This window comes from Pelmatolapia mariae, linkage group LG23 (genome assembly GCF_036321145.2).
Source record: "Pelmatolapia mariae isolate MD_Pm_ZW linkage group LG23, Pm_UMD_F_2, whole genome shotgun sequence".
In the NCBI taxonomy this organism is placed as follows: Eukaryota; Metazoa; Chordata; class Actinopteri; order Cichliformes; family Cichlidae; genus Pelmatolapia; species Pelmatolapia mariae.
The window spans coordinates 21,479,138-21,505,324 of NC_086246.1; the positions used below are offsets into that span (position 1 = coordinate 21,479,138).

General features: G+C 39.5%; 1 protein-coding gene across 3 annotated transcripts in view; it reads right to left on the minus strand.

Moving 5' to 3' along the window:
* Window positions 1-26,187, minus strand: part of LOC134620840 (neural cell adhesion molecule 2-like) — a 381,750-nt gene that overhangs the window by 55,249 nt on the left and 300,314 nt on the right. For all 3 annotated transcript variants that reach the window (XM_063467152.1, XM_063467151.1, XM_063467150.1), the window contains 2 exons: window positions 21,090-21,259; window positions 10,448-10,593 (listed from right to left, as the gene is read on the minus strand). In XM_063467152.1, the coding sequence (XP_063323222.1) occupies window positions 10,448-10,593; window positions 21,090-21,259 (316 nt within the window). The remainder of the gene's footprint in view (window positions 1-10,447; window positions 10,594-21,089; window positions 21,260-26,187) is intronic.

The following is a 26,187-nucleotide window of genomic DNA, read 5'->3' on the forward strand; positions in this document are numbered from 1 at the left end:
TTGGCTCGGTCTAATCTGGCCAGGGGGAAAAAGTTGAAAATTAGCCATTCTGCCAGCACTTGTAGCTTTACAATAACGCTGAATAATGTGCATTTTTAAAATACAATTTGAAACATATAGAGTCTCTCTTAGCGAGTTGAAACTCAGGTGATGGAATGAAGCCAGAAATGAAGGTCAGCTTCTAGCTGTGAGCTTTGTTTGAAACTTCCAGACAGAACGGGGATGCTGAATCTGGAGAAGATAATAGGTCCAACCATGAATATGATACTATTTTTCATTCATGGTTATGTAAAACTGGAGAAATGACAAAGCAGAATCCAGGAAGGCTTCGGGTCTGTCGCCAACTAATTTAGAGAAAGTTGTTGGTCCAACTTTGTTCTTGCCACCGAGTGGCAGCCCCTTGATCCATTTTGACCCCTCCCTTTGCAGGCAATCGTCACTTGTCACAAAGAGTCAGGGTTAATGCAATAAACTGTCGATTTATTACAAGGTCATTACATCTGTATGAAGACAGATGGTATCAATTTGAAGCAACGGGTCAATTACGGCAGACGAGGCTATCATTCCAGTAATCGACATTCCCCCGTAATGAGGAAAAACACCTCAGGAGCATCCCCGCTGCAGACATGATACGGCCATAAGCCTTCAGACTGTTGCCATCAGATAACCTCCATGACCCCAGAGAAACTACTTTTCAGTGATGCTGCCTATGGACACAGAGTTGACACAATAGAGACCCGCAGCAGAGGATTTGAAGGTCACAGACAATAGGCAGAAGAACCGTTTCAAACATTGTTACCTTCCATCTCCGTTTCGGCTGATTTCGAAGATAATTTATCTCCTGTTGACGCGGAGAAAGACTCTATATCTTTGTGTTATGTGAAATGATATATCATTGCAACGTTAACACTTGCACAGGAAACACAAGTTTGATTCATTATTGCTACTTCATGTCATGAAGTTTGCTGACATTTATTTGCACATAAGGTATCGCCATGAATAGGAAACACAGCTTTAGTTGAGCTCTTATTATTCATAGAGGCTTGGTGTGCTGGAGGGTATTTTTAATGCAAGTACCCGCCACACCACATATGACACATTATGATAGCGATCTCTCCCAGCCTCTTGAAGCCTCCGTGCACAAAAAAGACACAGCTATTAAAGGCAGCAGCAGATCATGATTGAGCTATCACTGCTAAGTAACACTGAAATGGCACACTGAAATAGACCCACATAATCAGCAATGCTATGGGTTGTGTAGCTGCTTGTAGCAAGACAACAAAGGGATCATGATCAGGGACATGTCTGAGGGGTGAAAGACTGGTCAACAAATGCACTGACACATTTAAAGAAGCTTGGGATTGAGATGAATGTTAACCAACCCAAAGTCCCGATCAGTCATGATACCACTCCAAACTTTCACGCATCATTGCCAACTAATTAGTCAATTAAGAGTAAAAACTAGAAGAGATGGTTTTTGGCTCCAGGCTTGATTTAAAACAGGGTTCCAGTTAGTGTTGAAGATGTGTTACTAATAAAGGAATTATTAGAATTTGTGAAAAAAAGGAACGGGAAATCTGAGGCTGAAAGTCAAATCGTGTTTCTATTAAATCTGTTTAGTAGATGTTTATGCCACAGTGCTTTGCAGGGTTTTGTAGCGATAACTGGAGATAAAAAAAAATAATCCTGTGGCCATACAGAACTATGACGTTCTGTGTTTTGACAGTCTGTGTTTTCAGTTAGTTATCTTCAGGTACTCAGCCACAGCTCAGTCCACACAAATTAAGGCTATATATGCAACACATTCTGATATTGACCGACGTAATCTTACTTACTTGCAGCAGCACAACAGAGCGATCATATAGATGATTGTGATCAGGGACACATTTAAGGGGAAGTTTTAAAATGTCTGGCTAAAAAAATAGAACATTATTAGCTTAACTACAGCAGTTTAATTTCTGATTAGTCCGTTTATACATTTAAGTCCACAAGATTTTGTACAATTACACTTTTACAAACAAGAGTTTTACAAACAAGCTTACGATGTTCCCCCTCTGGATGCACAGCGAGGATGTCAGGAGTCACTGCAGCCACTGCTGTTTTTATTCCACCTACTGGCAACCATGTGAAACTCACCAGTCTTATTTTTCTAACAGTACATGTCTTCAGCGTTACCAGTGAACAACTGTGGAACAACCTTTGACGATTACTAATACTTTAATACTTTGAACTCCTTTGTAGATAATGACTGCCTAAAGTCTATAACCCATGGACATCACCGAATACTACATTTCATCAACTGAGATACTCTTCCAGGAAGTCTCCTTTAGTTGCTGCTTGTTTGTGGGTCCCTCTCCCTTCAGTGTGGTTCTCAGTAAAAGCATGCTCTGTTGGGGCGAGATCAGGGGACTGACTTGGCTTGAGTTACTCTTTGCCTTGAGAATCTCTTGGGTTGCTTTTGCAGTTTGCTTTGACTCATTATCCATTTGCACAGTGAATCTCTGTCCAATTCGTTTTGCAGCATTTGGCTGAATCTGAGCAGAGAGAATAAGCTCTGAATTCTAATTGTAGACTTTGACAATGATGCACCTACATCCTCAGGCGTATGGATCATTGATCGTCCCTGGTCTTCTGTGGTCTTCCAAGCCTTTTGGTCCTGCTGAGCTGGTACAAGTTAGTCAACTGTTCAGTTACCGCTGAGCCTCTTAAAATGGATTTGGATTGTGTATAAAAATGTCTGTAACACATAAACAGTTTTACTCCTTGTGAATTAAAGCTGAAAGTCTGACCTTCTTCTCGATTTGATGTAAGACCCAACGTGATGGTGTACAAAACTGACAAATAGACAAAACTTTTTAAAAAGTGTTATTCTCAAAAAACACAGGGATCTGAATGCATATCACACATATATGTAAAAAGCACACTTCAAGTTCATACGTAATGCTAAAGTAATTTCTAGGAGAAGGTGAGCCATAGCCCCAGGCTATATCTACAGTAAATGACAGCTGAGCGTAGACAGAATTTTTCTAATAGGACACAATAATATTTGACAACTTCTGTGATGAGATGGCCCGCCATTTCTACTTACAGCACTTTTTCAAATGAGAAAAAAATATACTTTTTTGCCCTGCACACATAGCCACACGTAAATTGCATTACTGTTTCATCATGTGATTTTTTGGCAAAATTATTTGTACAGCCCCCCGGACGGTCACATAAGAAATAATAAGCCTAAACATAATACTTCCACATATAGCTTTAGTTTAACATAGCACACAAACCCCTCATGGGCGAGCTTGAGTTTGAGCCTTTCATCCACCAAAACCTCTTCTTCATGTGGACTTTGTTGATCTATATGTCTTACAGGTCTAGCTGCGCTTTAGTACTCTGCCTCACCACCCGTATATTACATTTGTAGCCATAGAAACTAGGAAAAGGGAGGTTTATTTTAAATATGTTCCTTTTTCTGAGGCCATCACCCTTCTTCTGTTTTATGTCTGCATTGCTAAAATCTTGCAGGACTCCTGCATATGCCCATTTACATTTTTCTATATTCCAATCTACTTGCATGTTTGCATACTGAGTGTGTATTTGTGTGTACCTTCTGCACACCTTTATAGATTTCCCCAGTAAATCAATGCACATCCTGCCCCTTCTACTGCCCTCCTGTCACCCCCCCCACCCCATCTCCCCACCTCAGGTAATACTCATTATGTGTCTAAGCCCCATAAGCCTCGGCCCTGAAGCCCCCTCTTCTGAATCACACACTCTTTATGTTGTCGCTCGCAGACTGCTTGGGCATTATCCTGTTTAGAATGGCTTATCTTTGCTCTTATCATCGCAATACTATCAACCAATGAGGTGAAGCGGCATTTAAAGGCTCGGATCTGGTCTCTTTGTGCTGCCACTGCAGACTTTGCTTGTTTGCCTCGCCAGCTGAGGTCAATGGGATTGAGAGTGTGTGTGTTGAATAGGAATGCTGAGGGGGAAGGAGAGGAAATCTTCGAGGAGAGAGCTTCTGAGTCAGGAAATTACTCGCTAACCCCGCCGCCTCCCCGCAATCCATCCACCCCCCCCATCTCTGCCAACTGACAGGGTCTGTGTCTAGAGACGAACTCAGCCCCCAAAGCACAGCCTGTTTGATATGCAGCTCAGTCGGACGGCGAGGCGAGCGGCCAGAAGCAAACACAGCAGCGACATGCACGCCCATGAACTGCACATACGTGTTACTGCAACGGCACACTCACTGCAGGTACTCTGCGCACACGAGCAGCAAACAACATAAAGACATATATTATAAGGAAAAAGAAAGAAGGGAGTTTAAAAGGACGGGGGAGATGACTAGCAGACAAACGGGTAGGCATGAGCAGGCATAAAAGGGGCAGACACATATGAAATCCTGTCCATATCTGATCCATAATTTCACAATAAAAACCAGGCATGTGATGTGCCACATCAAACACATGAAGTTATATCTGAAATGCAATCTCTCAAATGGAATTCTGGAGCCTGTTCCAGTGTTATTTCAGTCCAATTGTTGGAGAGTTTTCAGATATTAAAAATGTCAGCTGTAAATGTCAGCGAGGCTGGAAACACAGCTAGTCTAATTCTGGCAAGTGCAGCTAATTCTAACAGTTGCGTGCTGGGGCTGAACATGGGGGTCTTCATATTTGCACAACTATAATGATTACTGCATCACCTCAACCTCAAGACAACAACAAAATGACATTTAATAATGGATTCTTGGTTGAAGGAAATGGAGGCCAACGAGGGGTTTCACATGGGATGCGACAGGAAATGTTTTGCTAGACACTGCTATTATCTATTTTTGACTGTTGCAGTGACTGAGGGCCTGACTGTCAGGCAAGAGACTTCAGGCTTAACCCTGATGTCTTACTGGCCAACAGTGGTTCATTTCTTTCTGAGCACAGTGCCTCTGTAACTTGAGAGACTGGAGAAGTTATCTTTGAGATAACAAGTTAACTGACTGATCAATTGTCTTGGAAAATAGCTTCGAAATTCCTTGAAGAGAGTAAGGGGCTTTTTAGTTTTTAGAGACCAAAACCTTTTGGCTTTCTCCGACATGCGTCAGTGAGGGAAAATGTCTCTGAAAGGGTGGAGCGTTTGTGCTTGATGCCACCAATTTCAGAGCAACTTCATTGTTCTTTAGGGCCTATTACAGCAATACAGGTTTGAGACACAGACTCATTGGCACTAAGGGCTTCTGCCTGTTGACCCTGCAAGATTTGAAAGAAGGCATGCTGGAGGAATTCTACCGTATTGCTAAAAAGTCTTGAGCCACCCTTTATTTCTTCATATTTTGCTTGTAAAAATTGGAAAGAGGTGCATGGATTTATTGAAACATTGGGGAAAATATATGGAATTACAGTATATGAGACAAAAACAGAGTTTGTACAAGTCTAACAATCTTAAAAGTCAACATTTGGTGTGACTGTCTTTATTCTTCAACACAGCCTAGACTCTTTAAAGTTGAAATTCATTCATCACACATCGCTTTGAAACTGACACACGGATGCTTACAGATGTTCCAGAAATCAGTTGCTAAGCTAACCTACCAATATAATTACTACAAGGTCATATGTTAATCAACAGTATTCATTATTCTCACTGGTAGACGCTTCAGTCGCTCACTCGGGAGTTAAGAAAATTTTATGTCAAGTGCGACCTACTTTCTACAGTCTCGGGTCACCACGTCATCTCCACTGTGTACGCAGCTTTAGGAAAGCTTTCTTGTCATGTCTTTAAGTAGTCTTCAGGAATCATTCTCCAGGCTTCTTGAAGGACATTCAAAGCTCTTCTTTGGATGTTTCTGCCTTTTGTTCTGTTCTCTGTCAAGATGATCCCACACTGCTTCAGTAATGTTGAGGTTGAGGATCTGAGGAGGCCAATCCATGACTGATTGTGTTCCACTGTGTGTTCTTCTATCCAGGTATGTTTTTACAGCATTTGTGGTGTGTTTGGGACCATTGTCATGCTGAAAAGTAAAGCTGTTTTCCAGACACTTTCTAGATGGCATTATATGGTGGATTATGGTGGATTCTCTGCTTATAATTCCATTAATTTTGACAAGATTTCCAACACCACTGGTGAAATGGAGGCCCAAACCATGACTGCCTGGGACTTTGTTTTTCTTCCACATATCCAGTATTTTAAGGACACACTGCAAACTATGCTATGTTTTTGGCTAATAGCTCTTTGGAAATCACATTTTTAGTATTTTCCATTATATGACAGGCTGATTATAACGAAGATACAATTTCATTTTTTTTATCTTGTCTATTATGTGCAGGCATGAGACTGGTTTGATCCATGAGCTAAGTGCCTGTGTGTGTTTGAATGATTCGTAGGCTGGTGTTAAGTGGCTTAGGCCTAAAAAATTTTTCCAGGTATAAGGAGTGGACTAAAAAGGCCTGAAAAAGCAGCAAATGTCTAAACCTTTGAAAGGCCATCGAAAAGCCTAAGAGAACTAGTGTTCAAGACCCCTTCAAAAAAAAGAAAGAAAAACACTCAAAAACCCCACCAAAAACAAGAATGTCTGGCTCCTTCGAAACAAAATATAATGAAATGGGCGGTCGTTCAAGACTTTAGCGCAGTACTATACTTTTATACTTTTTTTATTTTCTTCAAAGATTGCTGAAAGAATAAGGCTATATTGTGTCTTTCACATCCATAAAGTTAATAAAATGTGCCCGGAGATGACTACTGTCGGGACAATCACTATAAAAATAACATTGAATTGAAGTGAGTATAAACAATGAGCATCGTTTGAAGAGTGAAGCCACTGAGGAAGTGCTTTAAACTTGCATTCTTTCTGCAAGAGTCCATCCATCCATTTTCTTCCACTTATCCAATTTGGGGTTAGAGTAGGGCTGGAACTACTCCCAGGTGTCACAGGGCAAGAGCAGTGGACACCCTAGATAGGTCACCAATTTGTTGCAGGGCTAACATAGAGAAACAGACAAGTATTTACAAACCTACGCCCAATTTAGAATATCTTTGGACTCAGACACGGGCCCCACACAGAAAGGCCCCGGCCAGCTGATGGATTTAAACTCAGGACTGGCTTGTTCTGGGGCAGTGGTGCTAACCACCACACCACTAGGTGAGGTCAAAATGGCTACATGCATTTATTACACGCTAACACACATGGATTTCATACAGCTCTAATTGCAGTGTGGTGTACTCACTGCCCCCTTAATGACTGGGGCAGTTACTTTGGTAAGCCTGTCAAACTAGACAGCTTTTGTTTTTCTTCAGCAACTGTGTTACTTTCAGTCTTTGTTACACGTGCCTCATTATGTGGTTTGCACTTCTTGTGAGAAAACTGCAGCTTCATACCTGTCTGCTTTCTTTTTTACATTTCAAAAACCTGGGTTTACTCACCAGGTTATTAATCACAATGGTGTGACCGCTTAGAATATCTGCAATCTTTCGGCACAGAGAAGTCAGGAAACAATTGGTTGGAGTCTTCTTATTTCAAGGTTTAGCTGTGAAATCGACAGTTGAATTACAGCAAATCTTTTCAGAAGTCATCTACGCAAAAGCACAGAGTTAATGACACTTGCTCTCTAGCCTTGGATATTCTGAATGACTACAACAGCAGACAGTAACTTTGATCAGAAGCAAAACAATACCCGAGGTGTCACAGAATGCTCTGCCTCGATTCATAATTAAATTCCAGGAACTGCATCCCATTATGTGCTCATACCCTGGGTCAGGGTGTTAGTCTGACAAAGAATGAAAAGGACGGAAGCAACACTATGTAGTACGTAAAATTACATGTAGGACTTAACAACTCTAAACCGGAGACACGTGTGTGCCGGCTGGATATGCAGATTGGAGAGCAAATTGAGAGAGGAACATCCTGCTTTAAACCCAAATGACTGCTGCCATCCATCACGCCTCGCGCCGCACGACTCATGTTTGTCTTTGCGTATGTTTAGGTGTGTTGGTTTGCACTGCGCATTTCCATAATTGCATTTGCTGTGGGAAGAGAAGCACTTACTCTCATTTTCGGCTGTGATTTATCAACCCGAGCGATTCGAGCCAATGCACACACTCATTTATCTCCGCGATGACCTTTTTCCCCAGCAAAAGGAACGGCTGCCATCTTTGTTTTTTGGGGTTTTTTCTTCCTCTTTTTGAGCTGCTTCTTACCCCCTGTCATGGAAGCGAGTATGGTTTTGACATTGATAGCTTGCCATTCAGAAATAATTACTATTTCAAGAAAAGGCTTCTTTCAGTTTTTCACTTGTGTGGCTGTTATTATGGAGAAAGTGAATAATGGATGCTGGGAGAAACAAGTAAAAATAGAAGCTTTGCGTCGCTTCAGTTAAACTGGATTGAATATAATGTCAGCGAGTCTGAGGGAGGTACTGAAGACAGAGAGAAAGTACAAACTGACAGATTTGCCCTGAAAACTTCAAGGTCCTGGCTTCTTCTTTGCGCTCGGGGCAACCAAAATAAAAGTATTTACTGATTTCCCTTGAGATAATAATGTGAGTACAAGGTGAATGTGCATTTGTTGTTTGAGGGTCGCTCTCTTTGAGGCTTCACAGAGCGTGAAAATAAAATCTTGTCAAAAGGAAAAGATCCGGATCAATCACCCTGTAATGTACAGCAGTGGCAGCAATGAATGGCTGTAATTGCAACGTTTCATGTAAGGCAGATGGGAATGCTTTAATTTTAACGGTGCGACATATACGAGTAATTAGCCGTTACTGTCTGCTGTTGCTTTTTTGTAGTCCGCGGCAATAAGAACCAAGACTCGGTTTTTCTTCATATATATAAAAAATAAAGTGACATTTTAATGGTCACCATGACAACGAACGCTGGTATTTTCTCTGTCGCGCGAAAACCTTCTCAAACAGCTTTTTAAGTTGTAGCGCCAGTTAAGCGACTCCGTGACCTTGTGGGATTTGACGGAGAATTTTAGGACACCTTTCCTTCATAAAAAAAAAAAAAAAACCTCATTAGTGAAACTCCTTAGAGTTGACATTTGGCAAATCCAAGGCTCTCACTAGAGAGAAATTGTAGTCATGTCATAGCCAAAGATGCATTTCAAACCACAAGAACACACAGCCATGAATAAAGGTTTGCGGATTCAAATGGCACGTTCATTTCTGCTCCTCATTTTCTTCTTCGGTCGTGGGTGAACTCAGTGAAGTGTGGTGCTGCGTTTTGCTGCACAGCGACTGCAGTGTTTTGATTCACACCACTGACTGGCTTTCTCCCATAGCAACAGCGCCCGAGGCTCACTGGTAGAGCCATCTGCCGTGCCACAATGAGAGACAAAATGTGACTTCTTCGAAACAAAGCTATAATGGAATTGAATGAAGCGATGCTTCTATAAAACCAGCAGCGCCTCTGTCTTCACACCTCTGTGCATTACCGGTACGTGCACTGTTTTATTTGGCCCAGGACACACAATCTGTGGTGGACTCTCTAATGATTGGAGTCTTTTAAGTCCGGTTTTGTACCTGTGATTATAATCAAAATACAATTTAAGTAGCTCCCATCCATATACATATGAAAATTGGCAAATCTGTGTCTCATCTGTAATGTAGAGTGATCAGTCATGACAATAAACTCAGGCATGTGACATAAGAATCGAATAAGATCAGTTTTTATTAAAATAATGATCTGATGGGAAACCTTTGGACCTGGCATTCATGTGGAAGTTACCAACAATAGCAGTGACACTCCCCGATGACTGTGGTCTCTCAGCAGACCATCGAGGTAGACCCTGAGCTGAAAACCTAAGGGTGTTTTTCCCTCCTCATTCCAATAACACAACAAACACAGAAAACTAGACAAAAGACTCACATGGATGAACCTTCCACAGGATTCACCTTAACAGACTTGAAACACATAGGCCAGGGATGTCAAACTCATCCACTTTAACCGGTAAAACTGCCCAGATATTTCTGTCATTTAGTGGTTTATCTATTACTGAACTACTTTCGTGTAGTATGAATGACAGTGTCTGTATCAATAGGCAAAGCTTATGAAAATACAGTTAGAAGTTAAAAATCTGTGCACTTCTTCACATTTTCCAAAGCCTTCCAGTCGGCCAGATTGGAGTCTTTGCCGGGCTTATTCTGGGCCCTGGGCCTTATGTTTGACACCCCTGCATAGGCCTTACCTAAACACCCACAAAACCAAGAGGTGCCAGACACCCCTGACATCACATGAGCCTTTTAAGCAGCACTAAGGGGACTTGCACAGTATTAGGCAGGTGTTTTAATGTTTTGGCATATGGCTGTAAATGCATTTGGTATGCAACCCCAGTAAATTTCCCATAAATCCTTCCTACCTAAGTCATATCCTTTGGGCACGACACTCATGCTGTAATTCCAGCCTATGCTGTACGATGATGAACACAAACACACACACACAGCCAGATGGGCTTTCTGGCAGCTTCTACCTTGTCTCCGTCCACGAAGGTCTGACCGTCGCTGGCTCTTCTCCAGGAAATGTCAGGCAGAGGCTCGCCCTCAGCCACACAGGAGATCATGGCAGCGCTGCCCTCTACGGCTGTCACGTTTTTCAGCTGGGTGATATGGGGTTGGACTGGAGATCACAGAGGACAAGCGGAGGAGAGAAGGTAAATAAGAGAAAAAAAAGTGAGTAGAGGAGAATAAATTTGAAGGCCAGAAGAAAAGGTGTGAGTGAGGAAGGAGAAGTAAATAAAAGGATGAGCAGGAGACAAACTGTCAAAGATCTAACTCATAAAGTGAGTTAGAAGATGAAGGCTATACCATGGGGTTTAAACACCGAGCTGATGCATGACTTTGGTACTGACAGTGTAGGCCAAGATCATTTATACAGTGCAGTCATACTCTACAGGTTTGATATAGTGAGAAAGCATGGCCTCTGGCCTATTTTGCACACACTCGTTGGCCTAGATGAGAAAACTGACTTTGCTAAAGTTTGAAAGAACAAATCAACTGTTCCACCTTTTTTATTTTAAATAAATATAGATTTCTGTCTGGAAGGATGCCTCTCCAGCACCGTGTGATTTGCTTTTGGCACAGAGTGAGCACCGCGATAAGTGCTGAAAAGCGTGCCGTTGGGGGCTGGTCCCTGCTCGCCTCCTCCTGATAAGATGCTCTAAGCAAGCCCTGAAACCTGATGCATGTCAAGGGCACAGAGCATGTCACATGAATCATGGATTACTTCTTTTTTCCCCCCCACACACACTGCACTTACATTGTTAACAGGGTGCTTGCAAAGTAGCATGGCATAAAATCCGAAAGGCAAAGGGAAGTGAACAGGAAATAGTGACTACTGTACTAAAGGCTTTTAACACCACCCGGGGGGAATCTTTGGGGAGTGTTTGGCAATTTCACATGGCTTCAACCTCGAGGTGAAGGAGCCATCTTGAGGGATTTTGGGAGCTTGTCAAAACATGCAGGTCACACAAACATACACACAGGCAGCCAGGCAAATATTCCTCTGCCTACAAGGACTTTTAGTAAGTGATCAAACTGCGTAGGCACAAATAACCAACAAAGACGGTTAAACAAAATTAACCTGAATCTCAACTTTAATGAAAAATGATCACAGTAACAAGAAACTCACTAAAGACATTCACGAAAATTTAGGGACTGGCTCGATTTAACCTACTGTATTCATGAGAAATTCACAAGTTTTGTTATTGGCTGGTAGATGAGACATGGTTTAAAGGTTTAGCATGATATCACTGCAACAGCCCTTTAAAAAGGTTCTTGGTTTGAAACAACCCTTCTGGAAGTAATAAAAAAATCATTAAAACTACAATCAGAGGTGGGAAATGTACACACATGCTTCACACAGAGAAAAAATACTCCGGTAAAAGTTGAAGGACGGATTCAACTTCTTCACTCAAGTCAAAGTGAAAAAGTTCTGGCTCTGAATGAATGTACTTACAGCGTCAAAGTAAAAAGCAGCTCTTTGAAGGACTTTTCTAGCAGCTATTTTTGTGTAACTGACCTTCATTTCCTGTCATGATGTCACTAACTGTACTTTTCTCTGTCATAGACGGGTTTGCTTTGCGCTCGTTTTCCCCGAATATGTTATTTTGCCTCTTTCATCTCTCTCTCGGATCCCTTCCCTTCATTTAGGTTCAAATCAGTTTGATATCGAGAAGGCGCGCAGTGACAGGAAATAATCAATAGCACCCCTCACATATCTTGAAGCTAAAGTAATAAGGCTCCTTTGAAAATGTACAAATGTTGGGAGCGTTGTAAGAAAAAGCTTACTTTCTCACTGTGTCAGAAAAACAAAGGGTTCTAGTAAATTGTAGATACTTAGGGATACCTAGGAATTAGCGAATGGTCAGCTGCACCAACAAAGAAAACAGCCAATAAACAAGAAAAAGGGGTTCGTCAGATTACTGTATTTGGAGATAAAATAGGAAGATATACTTTGAGCAATTTAATCAGGTATGTGCAGAGGTTAATGTGGGCTGGATAATCTAGCTAGAACTGTACTGAGGGAATTAATAAGCATCGCAATCTGACATGCATTGAAGCAGGTTAATGCATGTCATTCTTGAATGAGTTAATCTTTCATGTGCTGCAGCCTGGCATTGCTTCTAGTGACAGCGTGGAGTTAGTGCACAGCGGTAAGAAAATAATGACATCGCACAGCCTTATTACACCCCCCAGACATTAGTTTTTTTCTTTTTATTGCTTTGATGCGTTCATGATGCAAATGTCAGTGAAGTTGTGCGTGTGTCAAGCTAGCACTACAGAAGAGGAGCTACCATGAATGGAGTAAAATCTTTTTAGGTGGCAAGTGATTGCAGCTCATCCAACATCATCAAAAGTTGGTAAGCTAAAGGTACAGTTGGGAAACAAAGGGGGATTGCGCTTTCCACAACCTAGCACCAATACTGTGGAACAGTTTACTTCCTCCTCTACGCACCATCGACTCTGTGGCTTCTTTTAAAAAACAGCTGAAAACACATCTATTTAGACAGGCATTTGGGTAATGTTCTTGTTTTTGTGTAAAGCACTGTGTAAAGCACTTTGTAACAGATTCCTGTCTTAAAAAGTGCTATAGAAATAAATTTTACTTACTTACTACTAATCTAAGGAGTTTGGAAAAAGAAAAGCATCTGGACTTCCTTAAGTTGCTTGAAGACGTTTCACCTCTCATCCGAGAAGCTTCTTCAGTTCTAAGGTAAAATGTTGGAGAGTCCCAGATTTAAGCCCTATGGGAGTGTCCCCCCAAGAGGGATGATCGACCCCCTAATGACCCTCTACCTATTTACATAAGCCAAGGTGTGAAAACAGGTGTAGGTCACAATCAGCCATGGTTTCCTAGCCCCACCCTATCATGTGATTTCCTGAGGTCAGAAGGCCCAGGATGTGAGTGGGCGTTAAGGCATCTGGGAAGGCATCTCAAAACTGGATTATAGATGGAAGAAAGTTGGCGTCATAAGCCACCGGCTCTGTCCAAAGATGGTCGCTCACAGTGGACATAAATGGCTTCTTTCACTCCTCTTTCACACCATCTGTCCTCTCTGTCCAAAATATGAACAATGGTGACCTCAGGAAATCACATGATAAGGTGGGGCTACGTTTCACAATGACTTCACCCGAAACCTTGGCTGATGGACCCCCTGTCCATCGTCCCTTTTGGGGGGAACACTCCCATAGGGTTTAAATCTGGGACTCTCCACCATTTGACCTTAAAACTGAAGAACCTTCTTGGATGAGAGGTGAAACGTCTTCAAGCTGCTTTTTTCCAAGCTCCTTAGACTACGATGACCTGGATGACTGAGAACCTTCACAGACATACTTACTACTAGTTGCTGTATTTCTCAGGGAGAGTAACAAATGTTAACGTTTGACACAGACATTATTTTCAAAGATAAGAATTGCTCAGCAAAGTGAAATTTTTTGAACTGGAAATGCAATCAGATATTGGATCCATACATGATGTGTTGAATTATGTTTTTGTGAAACATCTCACAAAACAAACTGAACTATACAAGTTTTGCATTATTCAAGGTCGCATGAAAGTACTGCACTTTGACAAAAATGTCCAACTAGTCCCAATAAATAGAGTCAATGGTTTTTTTTTAATGAAGAATGTTTACATATGGCATGTGTTATTGTAATGTTAGTCAGCCAAGGAGCTAATGAGTCACCTCATTTTTAAATTTTTTTATTGACTTTTGACCTCCCTGTGAGTCCTGAATCTAACATCTTCCATATGCCAGCATGTGCAGAAAGTATCTTATCATTGATAAGACAGTTAAGCTTTTATATTTCTATAAGCATTTTGGATATGATTGATGCCTTGTGCCTGGTCTCAGTGCAGTTATAAGAATATCGGCAAGGCAGTAGGCATGAAGCAAACAATAAAAAGAAAATCACTTAACAATAAACATCGTCTCAAATTCCAGCACAAACAACCACATTAATGGCTTATTTATGCTACAACCAAGTCCTCAACTCTTGTTTTCCTCAATCAAGTCAAATAGATTTGCTGGGAATAGCAAGGATAATTTTACTTGTTTCAACAACAAATCAGCACACTTCAGAACTCATTCAGAATCGAGTGTCCTTTTCTTGAAAATAGTGCAACAATCTGCTTGATTCTGTTTTGTGTCAATACAAAAGGACACATAGAGAAGAGGTGAAATTATCTCAACCGTCGGGTATTTTTTCCCCTTTTTTTGCTATAAGGCCCCATAATGAGGCACAATTTCTTTGTTAGGATGACGTCTGCAGAGTGAAAGATGTTAAAAGCACCATGTTCTGACAGCTCTCCGTGTGCAAACATACAAATACAGATTCAAAACGATCCGACTGCCAAACACAGAAAACTGTTAATGGCACTGAAAACTGGTCTGAACCAGTTCTACAGTTCCTATCCACAGCTGTTTGCCTCAAATGCCCTTCATCATAAAAATATTACATGAAAAACCTCTCATTTGTCAAGCGTGATGCAAAAACCACTCTGCAGGGACTGCTATTAATAACATTTTATTGAAAACATTTCCTCTTTAAATGAGAAGCGTTCTTTATACTTAGACAAAAATCCTAAATTTCTTTGACCTTGGATTTTTACTAAGTGAACTTTATTCTTATTCAGTTTGTAAATTCAAATGAACTTCTTTAAGTTTCTCTTAAACTCAGCATGACAAAAAACTATTAGTATTTTACTCTAACACATAGTAATAACTCTAATTACACTTAATTATTCTAATTACAGGTATTATAATAATTATACTTGCAAATGTTGTATTTTGCTACTGCACATTGTCACCCTGGCAGGCTCAATCCTAACCATAACCCGTGAAAAAGCCATTAATATGTCAGAAAGAGAAGAAAGTGGCATAAATGTACAGTTTGTCACATTGTTAGTTCATGAAAGACCAAAAAAGATGGTTTGCTTTGACGCCTCTTGGCTGCTTGCAGACAGTTAATGCAGGAACAAGCCTGCTTATGAAGCTAAACAGTATTTTCATCCTCTCTATAGTAATATTTGACATAAGGCTCTTATCCCACCCACTGACAGGTATCAGAAGGCAAAATGTGGTACTGACTGTATCTGATAATTATAATGTCTGCATTTGTTGTTTCAGCTGTGCCGATCCACAAAGCAAATGTCAGCACAGATTCTCTCCTGTCATCCCTGATGCCTCTTGTAATGCTCCAGAGTTTAGAGGGTTTAACTGAAAAAAAATCCACTGTGAGACAGTATTATTATTATAATCATCATTTTTGTTATTTTTATGGTGATGTAATTTACTGTCTTTGCTGTCAGGACTTGTTCTTGGCTACATTTTGCATGAAGAAACAGAAATGGTAGATTCAAGTGAACATTCATAGGGAATAAAAACCCCCAGAAAAGAATGTATTTGTGATTTGTTAAGCGAACGTGTGCAAATTACAGAATGAAAAACACATTAAAGTGGGTGCTGTGTTTCATAGTCTACTGACAATAGGAAAAAAATGCAAACTGTGGCAAACTCTTAAGAGTCTGTCTGCAGATAGATGAAAATCTCTGCTTCTGTGATAAATGTCTCCCGGTACAGCTGCTGAGTGTTGCAGGGAAAATGGAGGATCTGCTTACTCTTTTTCTGAAACCTGACATTTACTGTTGATGCTTCAGATAGCTGAAGAATTATCTTCTATCAAACTGTATCGCTGACAACATTTAGCCATGGAAGCAGTCAAAAACGAATACTCTGCAGGTCAAAAACTGTTGCTGTAGCTAACAACAGTTACTGTGCAGCAATGCTTAGCTAACTGCTAATATTGCTATGCTAATATACTGAGAGCGCCAATCATAACACTGTGTTTGTTGGCACTCTTCTTTCAAAGGGATCTCTTTCATTCCAAGACTCTGTATTTGCATTCAGAGACTTTGAAAACAGCTTTGCATGCTGCCATTTAAATGGGCTCTTTTAAAGAGCCTGTTAGTTCAGTTAGTGTCTGAAACAATCCATTTTAGCACATTTCTTACAGGTCACCTTGCTTACAGCCCATTTTCTTCTTCTTTTCACTGGCTTTGTAGAAGCCTTTACTTGTTGGCATTTTCATAATTTAATTAAAAAAGATAAACTTATAAAAGATAAACGTGCATGAAGATTGCAATCCTTTTTCGTTCTAATCTCGATCAAAGTGGCTTATAGCTCATAAAAATCCCAAATCCAGTATCTCAAAGTGTTCCTAAGATCAATCATGAGATATATATATTCTATACAATATAAAAAGAAGCCTGTGGCACTTCTGAGGTGTTATTGAAGCCCAGGTTGCTTTAATAGTTGCCTTCAACAGGTCAGTATTTTTAGGTCAAGTGTTTCTTAACTTCCTCTGTGGTGTTCAGGTCAGGCGAGGTGGCTGGCCAATCAAGTAACAATATGGTCAGCAGACAATTTGGTAGTAGTTTCGGCACTGTGCCAGGTGATAAGAAATTGGCATCTCCACAAAGCTCGCATGCTCTAAAATCACTTGGTAGACAGCAGTGTTGACTTTGGACCTGATAAAACACAGCAGTCCATCTACCAGCACCTGCACCAGCAGATCACATGTCACTCTAACTCATCACTGACTTCACCGTAGACTTCAAACACCTTGGATTCTGCTCTTTTCTCTTCCTCCAGACTTTAGGAACTTGATTTCCTAAAATACTGAACTTACTTTCATCTGAAAATAAGAATGTGTCACAGAGCAAAAATCCAGTTTTTTTCCTCCTTAGCTCAGGTAAGGTGTCTTTGGTTTAGGAGTGTCTTGATATAAGGGGTGAAACAGTTGTTTGTTGGGTCTGACAACATGCAAATATTAGTAGGTGTACAACAATCACCATCACACAAAAGTTGATGCTATTAGCAACAACATTTGTTAAAAGCCATGAAAGAAAAAAGCAGATCTGAAAGGAACAAAATTAGTTTTGCAGGTTTGATGGATTTAAATTTTGACATAATGGTGGTAGATAATTAGTAAAGAGGAAACTCCCACCAGATCCCAACTGTTTTTTTTTTTGGGGGGGGGGGGTTTGGGCTTAATCAGGTCAGTTAGTTATAACCTTTAAAAAGAAGCACCCTTTACCTCTAAATTCGGTTGAAAAGTGTGATGGAAATTTTTTGTTTCACCTCATCTAACCTCTGTGTACTATTGATATGCAGTTGTAAATTTCTTGTATAATGACACAGTGTATGAAGACAGGAAAACAAATGACTTTAAGATTTGCTCAAGGCCAAGATACACTTCATTATCAAGCTGGTGCCTAGATGATGGTGAGGATTTCACTCCCAGCCACTGAATAGACAAAGATTGTATCCGCACAATGGCTTTAAAGGAGCTGTTATTACTTTACCTGTTGGTCAGCGCTGGTACAAACCCCGTTTGCATTGTATTGATCCCTTTGCAAGGGTTTAACTTTCTTTCAATAAATCTCAGAAAATCTGTTTGGTTTTTTTTTTGGAAAAATCTGTTTATTTTTCCGCAACAAAAGAGAAGAGGTGATTCATGATTTTTTTTTTTCTCAAAAAAGAGCTTGTCATTTTTACTAAATTCAATAAATAAAATCTTATCCATACATACATCCATTCGCTTCCGCTTATCCTCTTCAGGGTTGTGGGGGGCGCTGGAGCCTATCCCAGCTGTCTTAGGGCGAGAGGCAGGGTACACCCTGGACAGGTCGCCAGTCTGTCGCAGGACTAACACATAGACACATTCACACCTATTTTTAATTTAGAGTTTCCAATTAACCTATCCCCACTAAATAAAATCTTATTTGATTGTGAAATGTTAGAATGTGGACATATAATGCCGACTAGTCCTGAAAGTCATTTTTTAAACAATAACAAATTTAGTTTTATAAATCTCATGTCATTATGTGCTTCTGTCGCTGGAAACAACATTAGCAGGGCAGCGAGCCTCCTAGCAAGAATGGCCTAAGCTCTAATCTCCTGTTTGTCTTAATATTTATATTTTATTCCTGCATAGTTGCCGTAGAGCACCCACAATTTCATTTTAAATGTACAATGAAAATAAAGGGCTATTCTCTTCTCTTCTATTGTTGGCATAGTTGAACTGTTGATAAAATACACTGTTTTATTATTTAATAAGATATGTTTTCTAGACCACTTTTGAATGAAACTGATGAAGACAGCATTCAGGTTTTACTTTTTTACCAAATCTCAGTGTTGTTTAGAATTCTACAAAGTGATCTTTAATATCTTTTCAACAATATTTGCTGGGTAGTAAAGTTAGTGGACCAACAAAGTCATAAAAGTCAGTAAAGTTAATGGAAATCCACAGAGAAATTGTTGAGATATTTCAGTCCAGACTAAAGTAATAGAGTGACCAACCAAGCATCCCTTGAGCCACTCTTCTAGCATGTCTAACAAGTACATGCAGCTATTCCTTAATAGTATGGATTTTCTTCTACAGCAACAAATGACTCATTGCCTGAAAAGCAGGACAAGTTGACATAATCCCCGAAGACTGCAGGCTTCAGCCTTTTACAGCTCATGGACTGCTCTTGCAACTTTATAGAGCAGCCAAAAAGCACACTATGTTTCCTGGAGGCCCCAAGATGTGAACATTTTAGAGTGTATAAAAGCAAACACCTAACAACAAACATGTACAAACAGATCTGTGAAAGTGCCACAGAAGAAGATGGGGCTCACAATGGGTTACAGCGCCTAAACATGAGTGGAGTGCACATACACACCTGCACACACCTTGTCTAACTTAAAATTCCTGTTTTCCTCCCGCCTGTGCTGTCAAGGGTAATAAAACTAACTTACAACTGCGTTCCCCCACCACACGGCCTGGAAGCAGAACTCCTCCCACCCCCTTAACTTCTTCATTTAAATGTGCATTTTGAAGAACAAGCGCTTCTCACATCTCCAAAGGATGTTGATGACTTGAGCACAAATCTCCATACATTTTCATGAGCTAGAAGGAGCGCTATCACGGCGATCTGTGAGGAAATAGCCGGCAGGTTTATGAAAATATAAATTGAAATTTTTTATGAGGAGCGCAGTAATTGAAATATGAAGCAATAAATGAAATATTTATTTTTCAACAGAAATATATCACTTTGATAAAGCTGTTATTGGTGTGGGCCGACTGCCATATTTGGACATTTTTTTTCTGCTTTTCTTTATGAAATGGAATTTGTGGATGTCCTTACAATAAAGCTTTATGGATCAACATAAAACACTGTTTACTGTCATGGGTAATGCTATTACATTTAAAATCTTTGGTGGGGCACCAAATAACAGATAATGGAAAAAGAAAACAAACCCTTTAAAGTGATAGGAAGGGATTTTTTTATGTTAGTCCTGGTTTGTGGAGATAGAAGAAACAAAGTGGTTTTGCTTACACTTATCTGTTCATGCAGATAGTTTCCCTTTCATTAGTCCAGGCTTTGAGATATTTCTATTTTTCTGCTGCCCCAGCACAATGCGGTAGATGTAATTTGGGACTACTTTATACTAAAGAAATAGTCCCCAATAATGCTCTACAATGGCATTTCAAGAATCACTTCAGTTCAGCTATCTTATAAATGATTTACACTCACCACTTTATTAGGTACACTTTATTATAGTAATGGTTTGGACCCCCTTTTTTTAAATTCAGATTTGCCTTAATTCTTTGTGACACAGATTCAACAAGGTAGTGGAAACTCTCCTCAGAGATTGTGCTCCACATTGACATGATAGCATTTCCTGTTCCACCACAAATGTTCTCTACTGGATTAAGATCTGGTGACTGTGGAGGCTATTTGAAAGTACAGTTGGTACTCAAATAATACTAAAATGTTCCAAGAAAAAGTCCCCCAAACCATTACACACCAACAGACTGAACTATTGATACGAGGCAGGACAGAACCACACTTTCACATGAGCTAACAAAAGAGTGACTCTACCAGCAGCAAAAATTGAGACAATTTTTATAGTCTTCTGTTGTCCAGTTTTGGTGAGGTTTCTGTAGCCTTAGTTTCCGGTTTTTAACTGACAGGAGTGGTACCCATGGTGTGGTCTTCTGCTGCTGTAGCCCAAGAGATGCTCTTCTGCACAGCTTGATTGTAACGAGTGGTCATTTAAATTGCTTTTCCCTTCCTACTACTTCGAAGCAGTCTGACTATTCTCCGTCTGGTACCAATAACGGTGCCACATTCAAAGTCATGCAAATCAGTTGATACAAACTTCAGCAGGTTCTCTGGACCATTTCTTATGACAACAGTCATTAATAATAATAATTATGAGCACCGTTGAAGAGGTGTATATAAATAAAGTGGCCAGTGTCTGTAGAAAATTAGACAATTATCTAATTTTAACATTCAAATAAAAACTTTATTAATATTTTATATATTGTTCTAAAACCTTCATATTTCTTGAACATGTCTTATTATATTTTGATTTTGATCCACAGTGCCTCTTACCTTATGGATCTATTTTATCTCATTATATTATTGTATATTTTCTTTTACTAATCTTTTTGACATTGTTTGTGCTACTTTTAAATAGGTTGTGATTAATATCTGAAAATTTGAAATAAATAAACTGTATCTTATACAACTATAGTATTTTACTCAGATTGCATGCTTACCAAACACTTTGAGGAAGAGCTCTCTTTCCTGGGATCCTGCCTTATTGGTGGCTCTGCAGGAGTAGGTGCCTCCATCACCCTGCCGGATGTTGCGGATGGTTAACATGCTCCGCCCACCATCAAGCCTATTCAAAATGTACTGGTCCGATGGCTCCAGCTGCTGCCCTTTCCTGCACAAGTGAAAAGCAGAGGCACATAAGTAAGGAGTGGAAATATTTGGCAACTACCTCAAAACTGACACTGAACTCCTAAAATATGAATGCGTCAGTACACGTTTGATGCTACAGATGTATAATCTCTGTATTTTGGGTGTCAACCGATCCCATAAAAATCAGGCAAAGTGCAGACACCTCGGCTTTGAAACTATTTCTATCTATAGCACGTAAACAGGTGAAAACATGACAACACTTTTTATAGACACTATTTGAAGTGTGATGAAAGGATTGTTTTGGATAAACAGATCAGGCAATAATTGAAATAACAATTGCTCAATGAATAGTGTGTTGTATGTCATCAGTGTTGTGAAACTCTGGCATGCAGAAAAGTAACATCTTTATAGTGTCAGTTACAGGCCTGCCAGCACTCACTAGTGTTGCTGTGTATGTTTTCTTATGGACTGCAATGCTCACTAAATGACTCTGGTGTGGTGTGGAGATGAATTGCTGACTTAATGTCTTTTCTTACTGGGCTCTGTGGGGAAATTATTCAGAAAAACCAAACTGCTAAATTGATGCTTGTCTATATTTAAGCTTCATAACAAAATCATGATAGTCTGAAGCATGTTAGCTGCCTCCTCCGCTTGTTTATTTGCAGCTAGTTAACCAGGCATGTAGTCTAAAAGGTTCAAGGGATAGCTTTGTTTTTTCCCATACTTCCACAGATTTAGACAAGCTCACAGGTCCTTTTACAGCATTTGTAAGCTGGTTAAAATAAGATTAGTTTAGTTACTGAATTCATGTAGTATCAAGCAGAAATGGCCAAAAACACGGGAAATACCTGTTTACATACATTTAATTTTGTAGCACACAAATTTAATCATCTGATTTAAATGTAACCAGAATTTTCCTTTAAGATCTACTTTCCTATACTGAATTTCAGCAAACTACAGACAACTGAAGTTTGTTTTTAGCATGTGAATACCCAATACAGGCCAATACTTTACTTATGAGCTTATGGATATTACAACAAAACAAATTTAGTATTGACCTGATGGACACAAAATGGGAAGAATGCTGATGTTGCTCTCCATGTCCTGGATTGGTAAATATGTAGCTTTTGCTAACACGGTAGCATTCTAAGAAAACTGATAATACTGTTGTGCTATTTATGAATAATAATAAATAAATACGCCAAAAAAGGACAAATTTGGAAGGAACTCTTTAAGAATAACATTTACAATGTATTTATTCTTGTAGCATGGTCATGTTACACTGCTATAAAAAAAAAAAAAAGAAATCAGTATACACACATGCATTCCAACAGTACGACTCTTCAGTTCCACCAATAGGAATCTTCAAACGCGGACAATATGCAGGACTCCAAAAGGAACAACATATAAGGTCAGCAAATAAACACATCCTTTTAGCCCATTTTATTTGACAAATGTAACACAAAATCCCATAAGCAATAATACTTACTGCAAAGAATATATCTGTGTTATGCTAACCTATCCTGCAAATGTGTTGTTTATTTTTTTTTCTTCCAGTGTAAGAAAACATGACAGCTGGGCTGTGCAAATAAAGTCATTATATATGTCATTTAAAAGAGAGTGCCTTGGAGTTATTTTGAGCTTCAACAAAAAATTGTGCTCTTACCTAAAATCCAAATAAATATGCTATTTATGACCAGGTGAATAGAACAAGCAAACCTTATTGATTAAAGCTGCATTAAATTATGCATAGAGACCAAAATAAAATAAAATAACTGCACTCATATATATCATTTGCACAAACCAGTGTGTACAATGCAGATTTAACTAGACTTTGTTTTGCATACTGCATTTCCTCAAACAAAATAACTGCAGCCAGTTAAAAGCTGTGTCTCTAACACCTGGGGAGTGGTTGATGCAAAAAAATTAAGGCCAGACAAAATGAATGTTTATTCATGCCTGTGTCAGTTTAAGTAAACTGTGACACCATGGGTGCAGCAGTTTCTGGGTTGCTCTGGCAAAAGTAAGATCTGTACAGAGATACCAAACTGATCTTTATTATGTGTGTCTTACTGCGCTCTGCAGTTTTATCAGTACATGCATTAACTTTACCAAAGCAAACGGAAAGTTTTGTAGTGAAATATACTACTTATTAAAAAAGAAATACAGGCCTGCCTTTGATCCAAGCCCTGGTTCCTACTTCCTTCTGATAACTTGTGAAGAACCTTCTTCTGTCCTAAAACTAAAAGTTATTGCTTTAACTACTGCTTCAACACAGCTTTTCTCTACTTTGTTGTTATAACTAGGCTTTATTGGAGCTTTTCTAGTGCTTATATTTAATTTAAGCTCTATGAACGAATCCTAAAAAGTAAGAAGTTTATGTTCTGGGAGTAGGAGAGCATGTTCAAACTTGAACAAGAGTGCGACAGTCACCATTTTTTGCCCAATTTATGTATTAATTAAATAAAAATTAGATTTCAGACAGTTCATTATCAATTGAAAATGGCTCATTTACTGCAGGGTTTGCACTTAGTTTTTCTCCCCAATTCTCACTCAGTGAAATATTTAATCTGCCCAGGGGATCCAAAACGCTTACATATAGTTTTATGTATCAGTGTGAATGTGAAGCAGAGCATAAATGGATGAGATTCTCGAAATTAAAATCATTAAGGTTTTGCATAAACGAACACAAAACAGATAAAGCTGATCTGATGTTTGCAAATGTGCTTCAGTATATTCAGTTGTGATTCATTATTAATCTGCCCAGCTCACAAATATAAAGAAAAGGTATGAAAAGCGATTAAATTTTTTTAACGTTTCATTTAATATGGATAATAGCATCTTGGTGTTTTTTTAATTTTACAAGTTATTTTATGTAATAAATTCAGAACAGATATATCTCAAGTCTTCAGTTCAGGCTGTTGTATTATTCACAGTGTATATTTTACTGTTCCACTAAAAAACTCTTATTTTTTTTAGGGATTTCACATGAGGGGATTTGAAGACTCAGACACAAATAGACACGAGCGCAGTTATACTGCGTGGCGAGCCCAGCCTCATTGTACTGTAGGAAAAGCGAGAGGGAGGATAATTGAAAGTCGTCAGAGGAAACACCAAAGCCAAGTAATAATAACTCTGGCGAGCCAAAGAGGAAATGAAGAGAGGCCTCATCTTTGGAATGGACAGTGGAGGACGTGCTGCAGTGCTGAATGTCATTATACTGACTGACTGCTGACAGGTAGTCCATTACCCAAGATGCACAGAGGATGAGGTGAAACCTCGCTCTGACAGGAAATGCAACGGGAGAGCCTGGAATAAGTTAGGAGGGGTGGCATCAAAAGAAAAACTAAATTGGAATGTGATGTGTTGTTTATACCGAAGCCTTTGTTGTGATTTACGCATTTTAATTCTGGGACTGACACACAGGACTTATTGACCTGGGAAATGAAACAGACTACACAGAAATGTTTGGCAGTCCATGGTCACTACAAAGTTCAAAATCTGCAGTCAGCTGAAATGAGACCTTGACAGGTGATTTATATTTTATTCCGTCAGCATTAAAAAAATGGTACGTGAGCATTAGAGGGAAGTGGGAGCATGCAAGAGTACCCTTTCAAGTAAACCTTGCAGGATGGTATGCTAAAATAAAACATGCAGCACATTATGTACATTATGCTACTGACATCCACTGGGGTTTGGGTGTATTTTAGCCCCATGCTAAAGCACGTATGATATGTGTTATGGCTTTATGGGTTTTCTGTTATGCACTTTTTTCATTTCATGGTGCTAATTTCATAGAAAGAGGTGGATGTTGCTCCAACGTCACCATAAGCCTGTATCTAACCGCAAATGTTATAGAATCAGTCTATAACTGACTGTGACTGGTCACTGATGACCTTGTACTGTGACCTGTCTCTTTGCAGTGTGGAACTTGACTGAACTGGTTGTATTCTGGTTATATTTCTATATAAAGCAAGGTTGCCAGGACAAATTGTTGTCCTGCAGCAACTATGTTAATATTTGCACTCATTTTTTTTTGTTTTATGTCTAAGAGTTTTGATTTTTGCCAGTTTATCACAGCTAATTGCCATATTACATATTGCTGATTGCAAGTAATTGCCAACTGGACTCCGTTCAGCTGCAGACTGATTCCTACTGATTCTCAGTGCTCTCTTGATGCACCAAAGTTCTCTTTCAAGACAGCAACTGACTCCGAGTGGTCTTCAAAGCAATAATTCCAAAGGCAATGAGATCACAAGTTTTTTCCTAGTATGACTGTGTCATAATAGGTTAAAAAGCACTCGCACAAAGTTAACATGCTAATTCAAATGGTGATGTTGAACTTGCAATTTTCATGCCTCTGATAAAGACTAAGGTGTCTAGGTCTGGCACAAGGTTGTGCCATTATCTACTTGTAGCAGGGTAGTGGCCAAGCCACATTACTACAGCTACACTCCATGAGACTAAAAGTGTCACAAAACCCCCAAAAATAGAATCTAAAAATAGAATCTTAGTATGACCCACACTTTGAGAGCGAATGACATACTATTAATGTGCAAGCCTAAAAAACACAGAGCAGTGAAAATACATGTGCACAGCAGGTTTTAGTGCCTCAACCTGCTATGTTAGGACACAAAGTTACTCCAGTCACATTACAGTAATCCAAAGCATTACTGTAAAAAACAAATCGAGTAATCATATTAATCAGTAATCCGTCACTTATGCCTTTATTTGCATTGCATATGGTACCAGTGAAAATCCGACACACTAACCCATTCAGACCTTCAACTGGTACCACAAGTTCTTCAATTATCTGAACCATGAGCATTCAGATAAAACAAAATCAAGGGTAATGTTTTTTTCTGTGCACTTGGGCTACAATCAGCTGACTTCAGCTGATGTAGGAGGGCAAGAAAAATAGCAGAGCGGTGTCCAGCTTTCATTTTTCGC